General features: G+C 39.4%; 1 protein-coding gene across 3 annotated transcripts; it reads right to left on the bottom strand.

Moving 5' to 3' along the window:
• Window positions 1–5,780: 5,780 nt before the first annotated feature.
• Window positions 5,781–16,682, bottom strand: LOC114496771 (zinc finger protein 684-like). 3 transcript variants are annotated; one of them, XM_036025841.1, is made up of 8 exons: window positions 16,337–16,682; window positions 15,513–15,590; window positions 15,310–15,384; window positions 14,951–14,995; window positions 10,957–11,083; window positions 10,557–10,652; window positions 9,480–9,527; window positions 5,781–7,231 (listed from the first exon to the last, which is right to left on the bottom strand). In XM_036025841.1, the coding sequence occupies exons 2-8, from the start codon at window positions 15,513–15,515 to the stop codon at window positions 6,312–6,314; spliced, it is 1,314 nt and encodes a 437-aa protein (XP_035881734.1). In that variant the 5' UTR covers window positions 15,516–15,590; window positions 16,337–16,682; the 3' UTR covers window positions 5,781–6,311. The 3 variants fall into 3 exon arrangements, with proteins under 3 accessions (XP_035881734.1, XP_028368301.2, XP_035881735.1); XM_028512500.2 differs by lacking the exon at window positions 9,480–9,527 and having other exon boundaries at window positions 5,783–7,231; window positions 16,337–16,665; XM_036025842.1 differs by lacking the exon at window positions 9,480–9,527 and having other exon boundaries at window positions 5,784–7,231; window positions 14,951–14,989; window positions 16,337–16,626.
• Window positions 16,683–21,222: the final 4,540 nt, after the last annotated feature.

Below are 21,222 nucleotides of genomic sequence, written 5' to 3'. Positions count from 1 at the left end.
TCCAGACAGATTTGGGACAATTTCTCTTTTGTGAGTTTCTTCGGACCTTTCCCTGCCTCCCACCCCACCACTTAAAACATGTGTGTGTGCTGCAAGGCCTACTGTAAGCATATATCTAATATTCATTCAGCAAAAACATGTTGAGTTAGCTCCTGTTTGGATAGAGCTGAGAATGGTTTTGGTTTTCTTCTTGCCAAAATTTCATACAGCCTAAGACAATGAGGTCAGTGACAAAGGTGCTCTGGGTGACAGTATATGCTTTTCCAGTACTGGAAATACATTTTAACGTATTCTACAGTATTCCTTCTTACCCTTATGAAAGGGAGTAAGTTAATTTATGGAATTGACTTACATGCCTCCTGATATATTACAATGAAAATTCTTATTTTAGTATATGTGCTGCTGAAGTGAGCACTGAAAATTCTTATTTTATTCCTTATTCCCACAGCAGACCACTTCACGCTTCTTGTCAACTTGACCCACACAGCTGCTCTCTCACGGGGTGTAACATCATGCTGGCAACAGCAGAGCCCCCTACTCCCTCCTAAAATGTGTCTTCTTCTTTTAGTCTTTTTTTGAAAGTACATTTTATTGGTTATGCTGTTACAGTTGTCCCATTTTTTTCTTCCCTTTATTCCCCTACACCTTGCACCCACCTCCCACCAGCATTCCAGCATTCCTGTATTACCTTTAGTTCATGTCCATGGTTGTACTTATAAGTTCTTTGGTGTCTACATTTCCCATAATATTCTTAAACTTCCCCTGTCTATTTTGTATCCACCATTTACACTACTTATTCCCTGTTCCCTTCCCCCCATTCTCTGCTCTCCCCTCCCTGCTGATAACCCTCCATGTGATCTCTATTTCTGTGATTCTGTTCCTATTCTAGATGTTTGCTCAGTTTGGGGATTTTTTTAGAAGTAGTTTAAAGTTGCAGATGAGAGCCATGGACATGGGAAGGGGAAATAGGATGGGAATGGGAATCACTGAGTAGAGCAAAATGAGGATTTCATATAGGGAATAAGAAAACTGTTGAGCTGGAAAAAAGGAAAATCTTGTGACTATGAAGAAAAGAATATCCTGTATGGCTGGCAAACTGATTCCGAAGACAAGACCAAAAGAAGGCTTAAGAAGTTTTTGAAGTGATTGCAAAAGTGAAACTAGCCTATACCCTCCAAAGTAACTTGGAAAGTGTTAAAAAAAAAAAAAGATATTTGTGATACTTGTTAAAGAATATATGCAAGGCAGACTTTATTTGGGACTTACATAAGTATAGGCACTGCTAAATGGGATTTTAGTGGAGGATAGAAGATTAAGCTCAACTCCAATACAGAACAGACAAGTGGGAATCTATAGCCCAAGGAGCAGAGCAGCTGTCAGTGGATGGAAAATTAATAAGAGGAAACACCAGAAGTAAGGAGAGGGTTGGTTCTGGCTAAATCTACCTACAGGATTCTTGCTGAAGACAGGCCAGTGTGATCAGACATCGCCTAAAAGGATGGTAGAGAATGAAGAACTGGTCAGGTATCAAGGGTAGGGGGTTCTGGTTAAACTGACTTAGCAGGGTTCTTGCTACAACTGAATTTTACACAGAAGTGCACAATGGGCCTAGGAGAGGGTTCAGGAGCCTAACTAAAGTTTGGTGAAAGAATCTGTCAACTACAAGAAAAAAAGTTCTCATCTGGATGGCTAAACAAGGTAATTTTACCAAACACTCAAAGAAGAACTAACACTTATCCACCTCAAACTATTCCAAAACATTTAAGAGGGGAAGACCCCCAAGCTGATTTTTACAAGACCAGCATTGTCCTAATTCCAAACCCAGAAAAAGAAAGAAAATTATAGGCCAACACGCCTGAAGAACATAAATGCTAAAATTCTCAACAAAATATTATCAAACTGGATCCAGCAATACATTAAAAATATCATCCTGGCTGGCGTAGCTCAGTGGATTGAGCGTGGGATGCAAACCAAAGTGTTGCAGGTTCAATTCCCAGTCAGGGTACATGCCTGGGTTGCAGGCCATGACCCCCAGCAACCGCACATTGATGTTTCTCTCTCTCTTTCTCCCTCCCTTCCCTCTCTAAAAATAAATAAATAAAATCTTTTTTAAAAAATATCATACACCCTGATCAAGTGGGATATATTCCAGGGATGCAAGGTTGGTACAATGCCTGCAAATCAATTGACGTGATATATCACGTAAGCAAAATGAAGGATAAAAACCACACACATATCAATAGATGCAGAAAAAGCATTTAATAAAACCCAGCACTGATTTATGATAAAAACTCTCGGCAAAGTTGGAATACAGGGAATATACCTCAATGTAATAAAGGCCACATATGAAAAACCCACAGCCTACATCATATTCAATGGGCAAACTAAAAGCATTTCCCTTAAGATCAGGAGCAAGATAGGGTGTCTGTTTTCACTTCTCTAATTCAACATAGTACTGGAAGTCCTAGCTACTGCAATCAGACAAAAAGTGGAAGTAAAACGCATCCAAATTGGAAAGGAAGAAGCAAAACTGTCAGTATCTGTAGACGGTATGAAACTGCATCTAGAGAACCCTAAAGATTCCACCAAAAGCTACTAGAACTGATAAATGAATTCAGTAAAGTACCAGAACACAAAACAAATACCCAGAAATCAGTTGCATTTTTATACACCAACAATTAAGGAAAACTAAGAAAACAATCCCATTCACAATTGCTTAAAAAATACCTAGCAATAAAATTAACCAAGGATGTAAAAGACCTGTACTCAGAAAACTATAAGACATTGAAGAAAGATATTGAAGAAGATACAAATAAGTGGAAGCATATACTGTGTTCATGGATAGGAAGAATTAACATCATTAATATGTCCATACTACCCAAACCAATCTGTAGACTCAACACAATTTCTATCAAGAGACCATTTGCAGACTTCACAGAAATAGAACAAATATTCCAAAAATGTATATGGAACCATGAAAGTCCCCAAATAGCCACAGCAATCTTGAAAAAGAAGAAACTTGGAAGAATCACACTGCCTGATATCAAACTATACTACAAGACCATAGTAATCAAAACAGCATAGTACTGGCATAAAAACAGACATGTAGATCAATACAACAAAATAGGGAACCTAGAAATAAACCCACACCTTTATGGTTAATTAACATTTGACAAAAGAGGCAAAAACAAAATCATACAATGGGTAAAGATAGTCTATTTAATGAATGGTGTTGGGAAAATTGGACAAATATGTGCAAAAAAAAAATGACCACCTCCTTACACCATACACAAGGATAAACTCAAAATGGATTAAAGACTTAATGTTAGACTCAAAACCATAAAAACCCTAGAAGAAAAACACAGGCAGTAAAATATCTGATATTTCTCATAGCAATATTTATTGATATATCACTTTGGGCAAGGGAAATGGAAAATTAAACAAATGGGACTATGTCAAACTAAAAAGGCTTTGCATAGCAAAGGATACCATCAACAAAATGAAAAAGAATGAATGGAAAAACATAATTACCAGTGATACATCTGATAAGAGGTTAATATCCAAAAATTTATAAAGAACTTATAAAATACTGCCATGGCTGGTGTGGCTCAATGGATTGAGTACCGGCCTGAGAACCAAACGGTCACTGGTTTGATTCCCAGCCAGGACACATGCCTGGGTTACAGGCCAGGTCCCCAGTAGGGGGTGTTTGAGAGGCAACCACATATTGATGTTTCTCTCCCTCTCTTTCTCTCTCCCTTCTCCTCTCTCTAAAAAAAGTAAATAAAATCTTAAAAAAAAAAAGAACTTATAAAACACCAACCCCCCCCCCCCGCAACAATCCAATTAAAAATGGATGAAGGATCTGAGTAGACACTTCCCCAAAGAGGACATACAGATGGCCAATAAACATGAAAAGATTATCAATGTCACTAATCATCAGAGAAATGCAAATTAAAGCCACAATGATATCACTTTACACCTGTCAGAATGGCCATCACCAATAAATCAATAAACAAGTGCTGGTAAGGATGTGAAGAAATGGGAACCCTTTTGTGTATTGTTGGTGAGAATGAAGATTGGTACAGGTGCCGTGGAAAGTAGTATGGAATTACCTCAAGAAAATTAAAATTGGAACTGCCTTATGACCCAGCGATTCTACTTCTGGAGAAACCCAAAACACTAATTCAAAAGGATATATGCATCCTTATGTTCACTGCAGTGTTACTTACAATCACCAAGATATGGTAGCGGCCCAAGTGCCCATCAGTAGATGAGTTGATAAAAAAGTAATATTTACACAATGGAATACTACTCAGCCATAATAAAGGAGATCTTACCCTTTGCAAAAGCATGGGTTGATCTGGAGAGCATTATGCTAAGTGAAATGAGCCAGTCAAAGACAAATACCATATGATTTCACTCATATGTGTAATCTAGTGAATAAAATAAAATAAGAAACAAAATAGAAAGAGACTCATAGATAGGGAACAGACAGCTGTGAGAGGGAAGGGCAGTTGCAGAGCTGGGTGAAAAAGGTGAAGGGGTTAAGCAAAACAAACCAACTCAAAGACACAGACAAGAGTGTGGTGAATACCAGAAGGGAAGGGGGTTGAGGGGAGGTAGAAGAGGGTATAGAGTGCATAATGGTGATGGGAGGAGACTTGATTTGGGGTAGTGAACACACAGTACAATATATAGATGATGTATTATAGAACTATACACCTGAAACCTATATAAATTTATTAACCAATGTCACCCCAATAAATTCAATAAAAAATAAAAATGTAAGTCTTTGATAGCAGAAAAGATATCATTTAGATCCTTAAGTTCTAGTATGCTTGTGCAAAAAAAGCACTATCAATTTACAATCATTGTTTAACATTACTTTTCAAAAAAAATAGCTAATGAAAGAAACAGTGCATCATAGTTGTAACTGAGCTTAAACTTGAAAGGAAGAGGTATGATTTCTGAACTTAAGTTCAAGCTGTTATGGCAACATTCAAGAAAAGGCATAAAGGGGCTTTGATATTACTAAGGAATATTGTGGACAGCAATAAAAACTTTAGCTTAAATAGTGGGTGGCTCATCCTTTCAAGGGGATATGTGGTACTAACAAAATGTCACATTCCAAAGAAATGTTTATATACAGAAAAACTTGCTTTTAAATGTGGTTAATGCTGCCTATGCTGTCATATAGAAAATTCCAGGCATTCCTATGAGATATCAACTTTATGTATATATATATAATCTTAGACCTAAAAACTAGCTTCTGGAGATTTACAAGCTCTCATGACACCCTACTTTACTAAAATCAAATACAGATAACACAACTAAATACTACTTGAGCTATGCTATATCTTATGTAGATACACCAATGAAAAAAATGTTTGAGCGGAAACATTTTATTTACATACTTATTTAAATATTTTCCTCAACGAAATGCTTATTGTAATACAGAATACAATTGCTCCTTCCCCCTATCAATTGTTATCTTAAATTTTTGTTTTGGTGTTTACATAAGAAAACATCTTTGTAACAAGTTTTGTAATTAAAGAGGAGACTCTGGGATTCAATCACACTACTATGCCCATTAAAAGTGCTAGCAAATGGCCCTGGATGGTGTGGCTCAGTGGTTGGGCACTGGACTGTGAAACAAAAGGATTGAAGGTTCTATTCCCAGTCAGGGCACATGCCTGGGTTGTGGGCCAGGTCCCCAGTAGAGGATGCATGAAAGGCAACCACACATTGATGTTTCTCTCCCTCTCTTTCTGTCTCCCTCCCCTCTCTAAAAAATAAAATAAAATCTTTAAAAACATTATTTTTTAAAAAGTGCCAGCAAATGAATAAAAATATTACTGAACTTCATACTGCATATTAAACCATTTTCCCCCTTTGCATGTTATTGTTAAGATTGGGGAAAAATGGTGATATTTACTGCAGAAATTCAATAGGTATCATTTAATATCGTGAATAAATATAGTTTATTCCCACACTTACATAATTGTAGAATTTCTTATAAAAATAAAAAAACTCAGGGATGGTAAATGAAGTCTTCACTGATTCCTCAATTATTTAACTGATGCTTACTTTCCAAGTTCTATTATTTATAATTCAATGTTTTCTGTGATCTTTTCTTGTAAAAGCTTTATCATCACTTCCAGAACGTGATAGGAATTGATTATCTCTTTATGGAAACCTACTTCTTCCAGATTCATTCTAGTTCTTTCATTTCTCCTCACCATGACATCTCTGTTATTTAGTAAGATTTATTTAATATCTAAGGCTTTCTCATATTCATAAAGTGAATACTACGTATGAATTCTTTGATGTACAATAAGATTTGACTTCTGGGAAAACGCTTTCCCACATTTGTTACATTCATAGGGCTTTTCTCCTGTATGAGTTATCTGATGTCTAAGGAGATGAGACTTCTTGATGAAGGCTTTGCCACATTCAATACATCCATAAGGCTTTTCTCCCGTGTGAATTCTTTGATGTGTAACAAGCACAGATGTGTTGCCAAAGGCTTTGCCACATACAATACATTGGTATGGTTTCTCTCCAGTATGAAACCGAGAATGTTTATAAAGGGATGAACTATACCTGAAGGTTTTCCCACATTCCTTACATTCAAATGAGTTCTCCAGTGTATGAGATTTCACATGTTGAGTGAAGGAGGAGTTCCACGTGAATGATTTCCCACACTGACTGCATTCATAAGGTTTCTCTCCAGTGTGAAGTCTCTGGTGCACCATGAGCTGTGCTTTATGCACAAAGGCTTTCCCACAGTCACTGCACACAAAGGGTCTCTCTCCATTATGAACTTTCTGATGAGTTGCAAGGTGTGCCTTCCTGCTATAGGCTTTCCCACAGTCGTTGCATTCAAAGGGTTTTCTTCTTGTATGATTTTTTTCATGTCTAATTAAATGAAAATTGTTTTTGAAGACTTTCCCACAGTCCTTGCATTGATAAGAGTTTTCTCCATTATAATATCTGTTATAACTAAGTAAGCCTAAAGTAGGTTGCAAACTCTTCCCATATGATTTGCATTTACATAATATTTTTCCTGCATTTATATGATTTTTTCCAATATGACATGTGTTCATATTATAACCAAGGAGTCTCTCCATAGTCAGAATTTTATTGAACATAAACAAAACTGAATTCAAAAAATTGTCTTTGTTTTCTTGGTGCTTCTCTGACTCATCAACAAATGGGCAGTCAGCTTCTAAAAAAAAGTATAAGACATTCCTAGTTAATTTTTTTCCATCAACAGTTACAGGAAGAAACATATATGACTTCAAATCTAGTCTCTCATTTTGAAACAAGTCCTATATTTGCCTTGCTCCTAAGCTTTAATAATAAAACTCTAAAGAAGAAATGGGAGCAGATGAATGACAATAATGAGAACAGGTGGCTTAATGTGTGATTTATGCAAAGACTGAAAAATAGGCACAAGGTACAGTGAGTAGGGTACGAAGTCAAAGGTTGCTCAACAAGCGTGCTCAGTCAGCTCAGACAATGAAGAGAGCTCACTGTAGAGATCTGATCAGTGGATAGGGCAAAGAGGGGAACAAAAGACCCAGGGGGTTAAGAGAAATTATCAGAGGAAAAATTAGACTTGCAGGAGGGAGATCAGAACCAGAGTCCTCACTACCTAATTTCTAGATTACCTTTTTAGGATAACTCCCTATTTTCCCCATCCGCATCTCTTTTTCCTCTTAATCACCTGACACAGTATCAGTTCCCTTCAGGAACATCCTTATACCTCCAGTCCTCTAACCCCATCCAAACCACAGCCAAGACATATCTGCAGACTTTACTGCAGCTGGGATTCATTCTCCCATGCACTTACCTGTGAAGCCAGGAACACAGATGTCCAAACAGGTCACTCAAGAGCAAAGTCACCCTTAGCCCCAGTATAGATTCTGTCTGCTTGCTGTCATTTTTATCCTGGCTGGGTTTCTATATATGAAATCTGTCATATTTGTATTTGACAAGAACTGTTTTTAAATTCTCTTTCAAACTGCCTAACAAACTAATCCTCAGAAAGCTGCTTTGGTCGTAAAGTCACACTTTTTCATATCCATCCTCAAAACCCTGTAAATCTCAAATTCATTGCTCCATTAAAAATAGAGAAAGAAAAAAAAAGGAAGAGGGGATTATAATTCCCTGTTTCTGAGATTTCTTCCATGTGGAGTTTCAGCACAAAACCCTTAGCCTCTGGCTCTATGCCTTAGCTTTCTTTACGGAGCTTTCTTTATGGAGCTGTGTAGTGGGCTATAGACATTAATACACATGTCTTTACGGAGTGGTTCTAAGTATGGAGACTATGTTCTATCTTCTCTCACTTCAGTCAAGGGGAAATAGCATCCTGTGTTACATCAACCAATAATAACAAACTGAAAAATCCAGGGTAATTAGCCTGGTGAACAAACTATGCAATATAATGAATTCATTCGTGGTATCTAAGCATGCATTCCTTTAGTCCTGAACAAATACCATCTGTCCCAAAGAGTCTAGACTCTAAATAACCACAATCTTTTGCTCATAATCCTTCCCTACTACAACTTGTCCTCCCTCGCCCCTCTCATCCTATCTAGTACTTAGATATCTTTAGGGAGGCCCCCTTGTTCCACGGCCTCAAAAAGAGACTCCTCCAATCCTTACACACTTTAAAGTTTAACCTCCACTTTGTCTGCATGTCACTGTTACTTCCTAAATCATACATTTTGACAACTAACAAGAAAACTGCAGTGTTAGCATGCACTGAGCAAATGTTCCGCACTCATCAACTTATATTGTATATGGCTATGTTTTGCATTTTCAACTATAATGGTTTTTCTTTTTCTTTCCTTTTTCTTACTTTCTTTGAATGCTTCTCGGGAAACAACAAAAGGCTTTGTTGAAAGAAAGAATAAGAAAATCCCCATACTGCCTGACTTTATGATAGTGAATTAATGAAATAACTGTTCACTAAAATTATGTACAGTATGTGAAAGAACCCAATCGCTATGGAATAGTGAAAAAGAAGAACAATTCTGGATAAATAAAATGGGATCACATTATAGAGGGCTTTAAAAGTCATTTAAATATCACAATGCAGGGTATAAAGGAGTAAGTTATGTTTGTCAGGAAAGTGACAAGAAAAATTAATTTGAATAAACCTTGCAGGAATATCTAAGATAAACCAGAAAATATAAAAGAATTCACAATATAGGAATATAAACAGCCTAGGCACCATTTCAGGAGTTAGGATTCATGTGTTTTATGTCAGAAGTTGAGGTCCCAGGTAATCTAAAATATATTTAATGGTGTCTTAATCATTTGAAACATACTTCTTTTACAGACTCTGTGGAAAGGGAAATGTTTATGTTGAATCAGTCTTGGATAAACTAATAGCTGAAATCACAGGCAATTAAGTCACAACAGTACTGAAGAAGAAATTCTTAAGAAGAAAAAACCAAACTGCCTACCAGGGTGATTTCGAGGTGGCAAAGCAGCAGGCCACTCATTATTCTTCACTGTAATATAAAGACAATGGTGAACTTGAAGGATATCGGTGACTATGAAAAAACTGAGACTATAAGGCCAGGTGGGGTAAAAGTAGGGGGAATAGAAAGTTGGTGAGGCAAAAGAGGGCATAAAACAAATAACTTTAGTCTTTAGTGACGAAGCTTTTGAGGGACTTACTGTGGAGAAAAGTTCCAAAGGCAAAAGGGAAGCCAAGAAGCAAAAGATAAATAAGCAGTACGGGCGAGGGCGTATTAGCAAGGAACCAATTCAAAGGAGTCGGAGGAGAATTTCCAACGACAATCAAATTACCAATGAAGCAGAAAAATGAACTCTAAGGCAGACAGATACCTCAGGTCATCAGTGAGACTAAAGATGGGCAAGGAGGGGTACACAGGTGGGATGTTTGATGCAAGACAAGAAGTGATTTTTTTTAAGGAAAATAATTAGAAAGAGCATGATGTAACTAAAAGTTCTAAAATAAAAAACAACTATATGCTGAACACTGACTATCTGCCAACTATTTGATGGGCTTCGCATGAATTAACTCATATAACCTTTACAAGGAAACCTGAGATAAAGATGAATATTGTCCCTATTTTATAAGTAAAATTGTGCTACAAAGTAATTAGGCTAGACAGTGATTGGTGGACTAAGACTTCAAATCCACACAATCTGACGACTCTGAGATTTAGACGTATGGAAAAGCTCTGTGATCACATTGGGGAGGGAAGGAGGAGGAGGATTTCAGGAATTAAGAGAACAAAGCAAGGACCCAGATGAAGCAGGCAGTGCGAGAAGGCAGGTACAGAGGAGAGGGACTCTCCTTCACACAGAGGTGAGCAAAGGGAAAGAGCAGCTCTGTGGGGAGTGAAAGTGAAGGTGTCATCGGGGGATCTGATGACAGTATGTCAAGTGCACCAGTCACTTCCAAAGGTGTGTGGCTTTCAAGAGATGCTTCCTGAAAAGTATTTCAAAGATGCCTGTCCCTCACTGACCAATGCCAAAAGCTCTCATCCACCTGGTTTTCTCTCACTCACCCAGGTGGCTCCAGTGTGGGCTCTCTCCCTCCACCACCTGCAGCTCTGGTCCTTGCTCCACCTTGAAGACCGCTTTTGGTTTGGTAACTGGAGCCCCTGTTCAAGGGAAACAGCACAGAACTGGGAACGAGGTGCTAGGGACAAACGACTCAGGTCTGCCTCCTTGAGTCTCGGGGCCTGAAAGGACGACTGTGTTTAGAACAGAAAGACTTTTCTCCTCCATGTGGGAAGTAGAAGCATAAACAGACTCTCTGACCCTCACGGAAGATGAATCTTTGACAACTAAGATTCAGGGCCCAACTTACTAAAGCTTCAACGTTCACAGCTTTCACAAGTCTTCAAGGAAGCGCACTATTAACACACTGAGTTACAATGAAAAGTCTCCACCCACTGTCCTTACCCAACGAGACGAGGTTTCTAAAGTTCTCCAACATCACATCCCAATACAAGGTTCTCTGATCACAGTCAAGCAGCTGCCACTCCTCTGAGGTGAAGTCCACAGCCACATCCTGGAATGTCAATGATCCCTGTAACAGCACATTGATCTTCAAACTAAAGTGTGAGTCACTTGGAGACTTGCAAGAGAATCATGTCAGCCTCTTATGGTCATATCATGTTCACTGTTTTCAAAAAGTTATGTATGATAGACTACTGCACGTTTGATTGAGAAATAGGCTCTATGATAGAAACAAAAATCATATTTAAATATTCCACTACTGCCAGGACAATTCAATGGGGGGAAGTATATTCTTTTTAACAAATGGTGTTGGGACAACCAGATATCCACATGCAAAAGAATGAAGCTGGACTCCCCTCCCCCACACACCTCACATCATACACAAAAATAAACAAAAAATGGGTGAGAGACCTAAGTGAAAGAGCTAAGACTAAAAATTCTCAGAAGAAAACTTAGGAGTACGTCTTTGTGACCTGGGATTAGCTGTGGTTTCTTAAATATGACAGAAGTATAAGTGACAAAATAAAAAATAGGTAAATTGAAATTCATCAAAATTTAAAAATTTTGTGTTCCAAAGGACACCATCCAGAAGCTGAAAAGACAACATGGAATGGGAGGAAGTACTTGCAAATCATATACCTGATAAGAGATTTGTATCTAGAATATAAAAAGAATGCTTATAACATAATAGACAACCTGCTTATAACATAATAGACAACCAAACTGAAAAACAGCCAAAGGATCTGAACAGACACTTCTCCAAAGACATATGTAGTCCGTAAGCACACGAAAAGATGCTCAACATCATTAGTCATTAGTAAAATGCAAATCAAAGCTACAATGAGGTATCACTTCAAACTAGGATGGCCAAAATTGAAGACAGACAATGACAAATGTTAGCAAGGATGTGGAAAAACTGGAACTGTCATACATAGCTGGTGGGGTTGTACAACTGTGCAGCAACTAAGGAAAATAGTTTGTCAGTTCCACAAAATGTTAAACATAGAGTTACGACATGATCCAACAATGAACTCCTCACAGGTATACACCCAAGAGAATTGAAAATATATGCCCACACAAAAACCTGTGCATGCTGTTCACAGAAGAATTATCAAATAGCCAAAAAGTGAAACCAATATGAGTATCCATCAACTACTGGATGGATAAACAATATTGCACATGATACAATATTGCTCAGCAATAAAAAGGTATCTACAACATAGATGTAAATATTGTACTGGGTGAAAGAAGTCGATTACAAATGATCATATATTGCATGATTCCATTTGTATAAAATGTTCAGAATAGGCAAATCCATAGAAACAGTAAGTAAATTAGGGCTGGGGGAAGGAAGGAATAGGTATGAGGTTTCTTTTGACAGTAACAAAATGCTCTTAAATTAGGTAGTGGTGATAGTTTCACAATTCCATGGGTAAACAAAAACCAGTGAATTGTATATACTTTAAAACAGGTCAATTTGTAATATGCAAATTATATCTCAATAACATTATTTTAAAATATTGCTTATATATTCTTCACTCATAAAATTTGCAATGAGGGCCAGATACTGCACTAGTATTGCAAAAAAGAATAAAATTATTACTGCCCTCGGAGATCTCACAATCTATTAGACAATACAAAGCACACATGTAAGTGCAATAAGATGTTACAGGAGCTGTAAGATTAACATACCAGACTCACGTAAGCATAATAAAATAGGAAGATGTGGATTTTTGTTAACATGATATAATATATCCTTTCAACCATAAAGCCAAAGTCATGTTTAATGAACTTAAACTGAAACTAAAAAGGCATGTAGCTACATGTCTATCACAAAGAGACGGCTAAGACCATAAAGAGCAGGGGAGAGCAGGAGTCAGCAGACCACAGCACATGGGCAGGCCTCCTATTTTTGTAAATAAAATGTTACTGGAGTATAGTTATATTTATTTACCTCAGCTACAAGGGCAGAGGTGTGCAGTTTCCACAGGTTATATGGCCTTCAAGCCTAAAATATTTACTACCTGGTCTTTTAAAAAGTTAAGAGACTTAGTATAGTTTATCCCAGGAATACATACATAGTTCAGTGTTGGGAAATGTAACAGAAATTCTCTAAACTGCTATACTAGATAAGATGAAATATGTAATTTTACTGACAGGTATTTAAAAAGGATATGATAAAAAAGTTCCCAATTTATGAAAATAATTTTCACAAGCTAAAAATCCTTAACTTGATTAAAAACAAAAACAAAAAACAACTATCTATCAGAATGCAAGACGAAACAATGAAACACTGCAAGCATCTCCATTAAAAATGGAACAAAAAGATTTTGGCTAGCAATTGCATACAAAATTATAATTACTAGATGTCCTGTCCCTTGCAATAAGACAAAAAAATGGAGATATATATATATAGAGAGAGAGAGAGACAGAGAGACAGAGAGACAGAGAGGTCAGAGACAAACTCCATTTGAAGAGTATATGACTGTCTAACTGTAAAATCTAGGAATCAATTAAAAACCTCCTAGTAAGAGTTCCATAAACTGACATACAGTCATGTGCTGCATAATGATGTTTCCATCAGTGACTGACCACATAGACAACAGTGATCCCATAAGATTATAAAAAAGCTAAAAAATTCCTATCACCTAGTGATGTTGTAGCTGTCATAACCCCATAGTGCAACACATTACTCACACGTTTGAGATGATGCTGGTATAAACAAACCAATTGTGCTACTAGTCTTATAAAAATATAGCACATATAATTATGTATACTACATAACACGTGATAATGATAATAAACTACTATGTTACTGGTTTATGTATTTACTATACTTTTTATTGTTATTTTGGAGTGTACTCTTTGTACTTATTAAAAAAATGTTTTCTGTAAAGCTGTTGCTATGTGATGCCAGCAGCAGCCCAACACATTTCATATTTACAGTGTTTCTTGGTTGAATCCTTTTCTCTTGTGCTTACTTTAATCTCGTGTTGTTTTACTCAGTAATATGCTGTACAGACTTGTAGCATAGCAGCAATAAGCTATATCACCTACCTACATGTGTACTAGGCTATACCATCCAGGTTTGTGTAAGTACACACTATATGATGTTCGCACAATGATAAAATTGCCTACCGACACAGTTCTCGGTCGTAAAGCAGAATGTGACTCTAAAGTCAAAGACATTAATCCATACTTCCCTGTATAAAAGAGTAACCAGTAAGAAAATATAATGAAAATATCTATTTCATTCTCAATAGCAACTTTAACCACATGTAAGAATAAACATTACAAAAATTGTTCAAGAATTACAATAATAAAACTATAAAACTATAATGAAGGACCTATCAGAAAAATTAAATAAGTGAAAGGCTCATTATTGAAAAGTCACTAATTCTCTCCAAAGTAACCTAAAAGTGTAATGCAGTCACATACTCCTTTAATGACCTTGACAACCTGATTTTAAAGTGCACATGGAAGAGAAAATGCTCCAGAATAGCTGCAGACCCTGAAAACATACAAGGTACCTCTTCCTTCTTTCTCCAGATGAACATTAAGAGGGTGTATGCAGTGCTGCTCGGCACCGTGTTCTCTGTTTACTGCAGGGAACACTCTAAGAAAGGCATAGGAAATCTGATGTTGTACTGACCACAGATAAACCCAGGGAACTATTTTGCTTTATCCTCACAGACAATGCCAATATTTTAACTGGTTGGTTATCCATTTTCTGTGACCACCAGAAATATTGGGTACACAAATGCAGCTCAAATTTATTCTAACTATGTGCAGACCCTATGACCTGAGTATCAGCTGAACCATATTCTAAATTTCCTTTTAGACTTAATCCATTCAGTCTACATTTTCCCTGACTATACATTTCCTTTTTATGTGGATTTTTGGGAGATTTAAATGACTGAGTAAATAAATGCCTTACCTGGAAGTTGATCATTTTCTGCAACTCTTGCGCGGATATCTCTGACAATAAAAATGGGAAAAGAAGACAGAGACATCAAAAACCAGGACTGCGATGTAGGACCCTGCTCTGTCACAACAGAAGCACCCACACTACAGCCTCAGAGAATCCCACCTAGTGGGAGAATATTTCTAGCAAGTCAGAAAAGCCCCTATTTTAAAAGCATGGGTCTCTACTTGTGCTTGTTGCAAATATATGGATGTTGTACATTTCTGTCCTACTGATCTTACAGAAAGTTGTTAGCCTTGGAACCAAGCGACAGGTTTTTTTCCCAGAAATTTATCCTAAAAAAACAATAATGAATGAGTTAAAAGACTCACTAAAAGCCTGGTCTCTGAAGCCCGGTATCTCTGGAAATCATTCCTTCCTCTGATCCTCTGGTCTCTGCTCTGAAACTGGAGTAAGATACCTCAAATTAGGTTACCTTTATTGCGAATGCTAGACCCAGAGAACCAGGAACTATTTTTTTTAAGCTGGAGCCCTCAGTTTAGACTCCAAATCTGCGCTGCCCCCGTAAATTCATCATCTCCTATGGGTGTAGCCTCCCTATGGCTGCAATCCTTTTCAAATTCCACCCAGCACTGCTGGGGCCCTAGAGAGGCTAAAATGTTCAAGAGGGACTCACAGCTTTATTTACACAATCTTCACTGGAAGACCTGCAGATTCACCTAGTGACCCTTAAAAAAAATTCCGACAAATTCAAATTTACTCAGAGTTCACTGCTCAAATATTTCAAAAGAAAAATAAATCAAACTATTTGTTTTTTGCAGGGTGCTATCTTCCAAAAAAGAATGAAATTTGGAGAAAACTCATCTGGATTTGAATCTCAGCTCGTGTACCTACTAAGCTATGGGAGTTAGGCCAAGTAACTTTATCTCTCTCAGCTTCAGTTATTTCATATATAAAATGAAGATCTTAACAGTGACTTCAGGTGATGGTTGTGAGAATACCTTTAAAAAAACAGCATGGCAGTTTCAGAAATACTTTCTTCCCAGATCCCTTGAAATGGTTTAACATTTCCTGTTGCAGGCTCTGGTAAGGCCAACGGTGCTCTTGGAACCAGAAAGGTATGGTTTGGTGCACAAACTCCTACACAGTGACCTTTGACAACGAAGGTAGGAATGCACACTGAGCCTGCCCCAGACCCAGCAGGGATCTAGGAACCCACTGAATGGCAGTCGGAGCCCTGCGCCTGCTCTCTCTGAACTGCTGCGGAATTGGAAAGGACCCACAACCCAAAACAAAGTCACCGCAGGTGCAGTTTGTTAAATTTAATCTTCGGTTGTTTAAGCCAATAAACCAGACTCCGTCTTTCTCTCCGTCCTTCCCTTGGCCCCGCAGTCATACCTGTCAGCCTTTCACCGCCAAGCTCCCAGCTCTGACTCAAAGTCAGCTCGGTGTACAGAAATCTATCGCCCAGAGACTCGGGAGCAACGCCCACAGAGGACACAGGTTGAATAATTACATACAGACTACTGACTACCGCCCCATTGCGCGTGTGCGGAAGTAACTGCCCAACTAGAGTTCCCAGGCTCCCCCAGGGTACAGGCTATATCCATCCAAGACTACATTTCCCATAAGACCCTTGGAACTCGTTTCCGGAAAACCTCAGATTCTTCCAACTCTTTTTCTGGGAGATTCCTGGGTTGGTATCTGTGGGACTGCCTCAGAACCATGCTCATTTTTTAAAGTGTTGCTAGCGATACTGTGGCCATACAAGTAGCCACACTGTAGTCTTTCCCATAAGGCGGCCTACAACCTTAGTCACAAGCGGGAGGTGCGAGGCTGCTTATACAGCCACCAGCCCTACAGACAACACTGGGACTGAGGAATAACAATGGTCCAACAAAGATGACTATATGAGGGAGGACCCCCGCAAAACCGGAATTATCTTTTGGAGGCCAGGCCCCTTGTAGTACTGTGCAGAGCAGGACCAATAAAATGGCACTGGCCCCATAAAGATAGCATAAAGTTTATAAAGCAAAGTGGAGTCACTCAGGTCAACCAAAATGGCCATCAGTCAGCCATGACACTTTGGTTCATGAGGGAAACTACCTAAGTCAGAGCAGACATCTGGCAAGGAGACACACCTAAGATATCTGCACACGTGATCAGAATAGCCATGTCTGCAGAGTGGGACCACCCCTAAATAGGCTCCTGGGGAAATTCCACACTTGCCATCAGGGGTCTCAAGCAATGTACCACCCATAGGCTCCTGGATAAATTTCCCTCTTGGCATCAGGGGTGCCAAGACATTTATTAAAAAGACCCAAAAGGGTGGCATACAACACTTTCCAGGTGTAACTGAGGCAAGTTGCAGACCACTGCCTGCCCCATGCCAGGGTGATCTCCCTTGGCATTGGCCGCCAGAGTCTCTGCCCTGCTGGACTGAAGACTTCATCTGCCCTGCTGCCCACCTGACTGCTGGGACCCTTCCTTGCCAGGTGCTGGCAACTCCCTTGCCCACCAGCCGTCTCCCAGACCTGCAGACTGAGACTCTGGGACTCAGGTTCGCTTTCCCCCATTGACTGCTGTATGTGTATGTTATATTTCTCTTAGATTGTTAGAGTGTGAGCAGGATATTAATGTATGTTGATGTTCTACTTAGAGTGAACCTGCACTCAATAAAAGCTGAGTGAATAAGCACAGTTACTGTGTTTTGACTCTCGTCTGTTCCATGGTGCTGGGCTGCTCAGAAGGCAGAGAGCTGAGCAGTTACCCAGCTGACTTACAGGAAAGATTATACCACAAACATACATTCATGACAGATACAGGCTTCCCCCACACCAGGTGAGTGTTCTAAGAACCCATCTGTATCAATGTACTAGCTGGTGCTATTGTGAGAGGCTGTGTTCCACATCAGTGAATTTCTTTGAAGACTCTTTTAACACATTTGCCCATTTCACAGTGGGTGATTGACGCACACACCTGCCCACACCATGCTGAGTGTTCAGAAGTTTTTGACCTAAAGCAGCAGGACACCCTCCCCCCCCCCCCCCCCCCCCCCGTTCACCCGATCTCACCCTTAGTGACATTTTGTTGTTGTTGTTTCCCTGGATGAAAAAAGTCCTCAAATGGAAACCTTTTGCCATTGGGGATGAGGTGAAACAAAAACCAACAGAAGAACTAAAAGGCATCAAAATTACCGAATTCAAAAACTGTTTTGAGCAGTGGAGAAAAGAATCTCAATAGTTGTACTGTATCAAATGGGGAAGAGTACTTTGAAGGTGACTGAAGTTTAAACATGTCAGAGTAAATACACAATTCTTATAAATAAATTCAGGGATTTGGGGGGGTCCCCTCTTGTACTATTTACTCAACTTTTATTGATACAGGTTCAGTCTCAATGAATAGCAATCAGTCAATGGAGATAACACTCAGAAACAATCAGTAACAGTATCATGCAGCAGAATTGGGGGAAAACAAACCTGAGTTCCAAGAATCCAGATCAGAGATGAGATACTGAAGACAGCTGGGCAGTCAATGTCTTGCAAGGCAGAGTCAGGAGCAGCATCTCAGCAGTATCCCTCAGAACGCAGAGAGGGGCAGCCTGTGGGTATCTATTGGCTTCAGGGGATCGGCTGTCTCAGGCTGCTCTTGGAGTCTCCTGCTTTCATGCTCCTCAAAGCCACAGCGTCATATTGTTTTGACCTGTGTTGTGCTCGGTTTCAATAAACACATGTCATGTTGGTCAGTTCGTAGTAAACATGTTTCGCTTAGTCTGATAAGCACATGTTTATAGGACAGCTCTGATAAACACATGTTTTTTTGTTTGTTTTCTTTAAAAAAATTACTTATTTTTAGAGAAAGGGGAAGGGAGGGAGAAAGAAAGGGGGAGTTGCCTCTCATATGTGCCTCGGCCTGGAACCAAACTCGCACCCCAGCCAGGCATGTACCCTGACCAGGAATCAAACCGGCAACCTTTCTCTTTGCTGGATTTCACCCAACCAACTGAGCCACACTGGTCAGGGAACACATGCTCTTTTGATCACTCAATTCTGCTAAACGTGTTTTGGTCACTTAGGGCAGACTGTGTGTGCTCTCCACATGGCATCAGATCCGATCTCCACAAAAAGGCAGGTGTATGCTACCGGGGACACCTGAGTCGGGGGCTCCTATCCTCAGTTCTTGCCTTCCTTGCAAGAGAGGAAATCAAGTGAGAGACAACACCTATGATGGGAGTGAGATAGCAAGTTTATTTATGAAATGCACTTGAGCACGAAGCAGCAGGCAGGCCCTCAGCTAGTCTGAGTGCCCCATGTATACTAGAGGTAAGGTTGAAGTTTTTTATACCCTTGAGCCTGAGTCTGCAAGAGGCACCCAGCTAATCTGAGTGCCCCAACTATTAGGACTTCCGGGAGTTTTATGTCTGTAGCCAGCCTCTAGATACTCCCCCATCCTCCCCTCTCCAGACCTTGGGATTAATACATAGTTTCAAAGACTTTCTTTCCCAGCTAGTGGAAACAGAATTTCAAGAGCTCCCCTCTTCCTGTGCTATTATAGTTTTGCTTGTAATTTTCAGACCACTGGGCAATCTTATCTGACCAGGCTCAGGACTGCTGAGTAAATGGGTGAGATGTGTCTCCCACCCCTCCCTGTCTTTGTTTACTATCTATCCTACCCAACAGTGTACATACCATTTTTACTTAAAAAGATAGACATCAGAATTTTTAAATACTGGAATATAAGGAATCATTCCACGTGGTATAGCAAATGTAGCCCAGCCCCTGATTCGGAAAACCGACAGGGAGTGAGTCAGCACATAGGAGCCATGCCCACAGATAGGTTCTCCCATGGGGAATCAGGCCCGCGTTGTACCTAGGCTGCTTTGAGGCTTGCTTTTGCTAAAACTCCCTCACCCTGAATTGAGGCAGCAAATGTTTATTGCATATCTTTAAAGTAACTTCCTAAAATCTGAGCTAAACCTCCCAAGTATGGAGTGTAACCAGTTCAACCATTTTCCCCCTTGATCTGCAACATCCTTCTTTTTGAAGTGATTAGCAACATTCTTCTTTTTGTTATCTGTAAAAGGTAATCGCCTGCAGCAAACCTGTGCATAGTAAGTAAGGACCATCCTCAATGTAATGTATCCAGAAAAGCAATAAAAGCCTGTCCAGGCAGGGGTCAGGGCCCTCTCTCTCACTTAGAGAGCAGCCATGCACTCCCTTTTTCTCCACAGGATTTCTGTAGTCTGTATGAATTTGTTCATCACGGCCACAACACACAGATCCTGCAGGCTGGAGTCTGCATCACTGGAAAATCTAAATCAACAGTATGTAAGAGAGTAACTTACCCTGACTCAGTTTGGTTTCTTCTAGCAATGCTGTAGCTTAAATGAGGGAGATGAAGAGGACCCAACAGAGCAGACTCAGAGGAAATAATGGTAAGGTAGATGGAAAAGTAGGTGAGTTTGGATTTTCAAAATCAAGGGAAGAAAATGTTTTAAGAAGGGCATGATCTACTGAGTTATGTTGCTGATGTATCAACTAGGGTGAAAACTAAGAGTTGATCACTGCATTAGCAATGTGGAAGTTGAATTAGCAATGGCATTTTGGTGTAGTGGCAGAAGTTTGAAAAAAGTGGGATGAAAGGATGGGAGGAGAGGAAGTGGAGAAAGCAAATATAGACAGTACTTTTAAGTTTTGCTTTTTTAAGATGAGCAGGAAAATAAAGCTGTCTTTATGTGGATTATGGGTCTGCAATGTTTTTAAAGATGGAATTAAGAAATTGCAGTATGTTTCTACCCTAATAAAAATGACACAGCAGCCCTGGCTGGTGTAGCTCAGTGGATTGAGTGCTGGCCTGTAAACCAAAGGGCCGAAGGTTCAGTCAATAATGTACCCAATCAGGGCACATGCCTGGGTTACGGGCCAGGCCCCCAGTGGAGAGCACGTGAGAGGCAACCATACATTGATGTTTCTCTCCCTCTCTTTCTCCCTCCTCTAAAAATAAATAAATAAAATCTTAAAAAACAAAAAAGAAAGGGAAAAAATGACACAATAGAGGGGTGAAAATGGACAATACAGAGAGGCAGGACAGTGCAGGAGGAAACTCCTTGCAGAGAGAAGGGATGGAATCCAGTACACAGTCAGAAGGACCAGTTGTCAGAGTGTGGGCAATCCATCCATTAAAATAAAAGGAGGGGCAGAGTTCATAGGTACAGGTGGAGGTGGCCAGATAGATTTGGTGGTGGGAGAATGAGGATATCCTCTTTTGAGTGCTTCTATTTTCTC

This window comes from Phyllostomus discolor, chromosome 5, assembly GCF_004126475.2.
Source record: "Phyllostomus discolor isolate MPI-MPIP mPhyDis1 chromosome 5, mPhyDis1.pri.v3, whole genome shotgun sequence".
Classification (NCBI taxonomy): Eukaryota; Metazoa; Chordata; class Mammalia; order Chiroptera; family Phyllostomidae; genus Phyllostomus; species Phyllostomus discolor.
Note: the sequence above shows the minus strand (reverse complement) of the source record. Positions and strands in the feature narration are given on the sequence as shown.

Excerpts from the sequence above, each read along its gene's own strand:
- LOC114496771 (XM_036025841.1), bottom strand. Across the intron at positions 11,084-14,950 it reads AGAAAATGATCAACTTCCAG|GGATCATTGACATTCCAGGA; the intron begins GTAAGGCATTTA and ends GTGCTGTTACAG. Across the intron at positions 10,653-10,956 it reads TAGAAACCTCGTCTCGTTGG|GGGCTCCAGTTACCAAACCA; the intron begins GTAAGGACAGTG and ends TCCCTTGAACAG.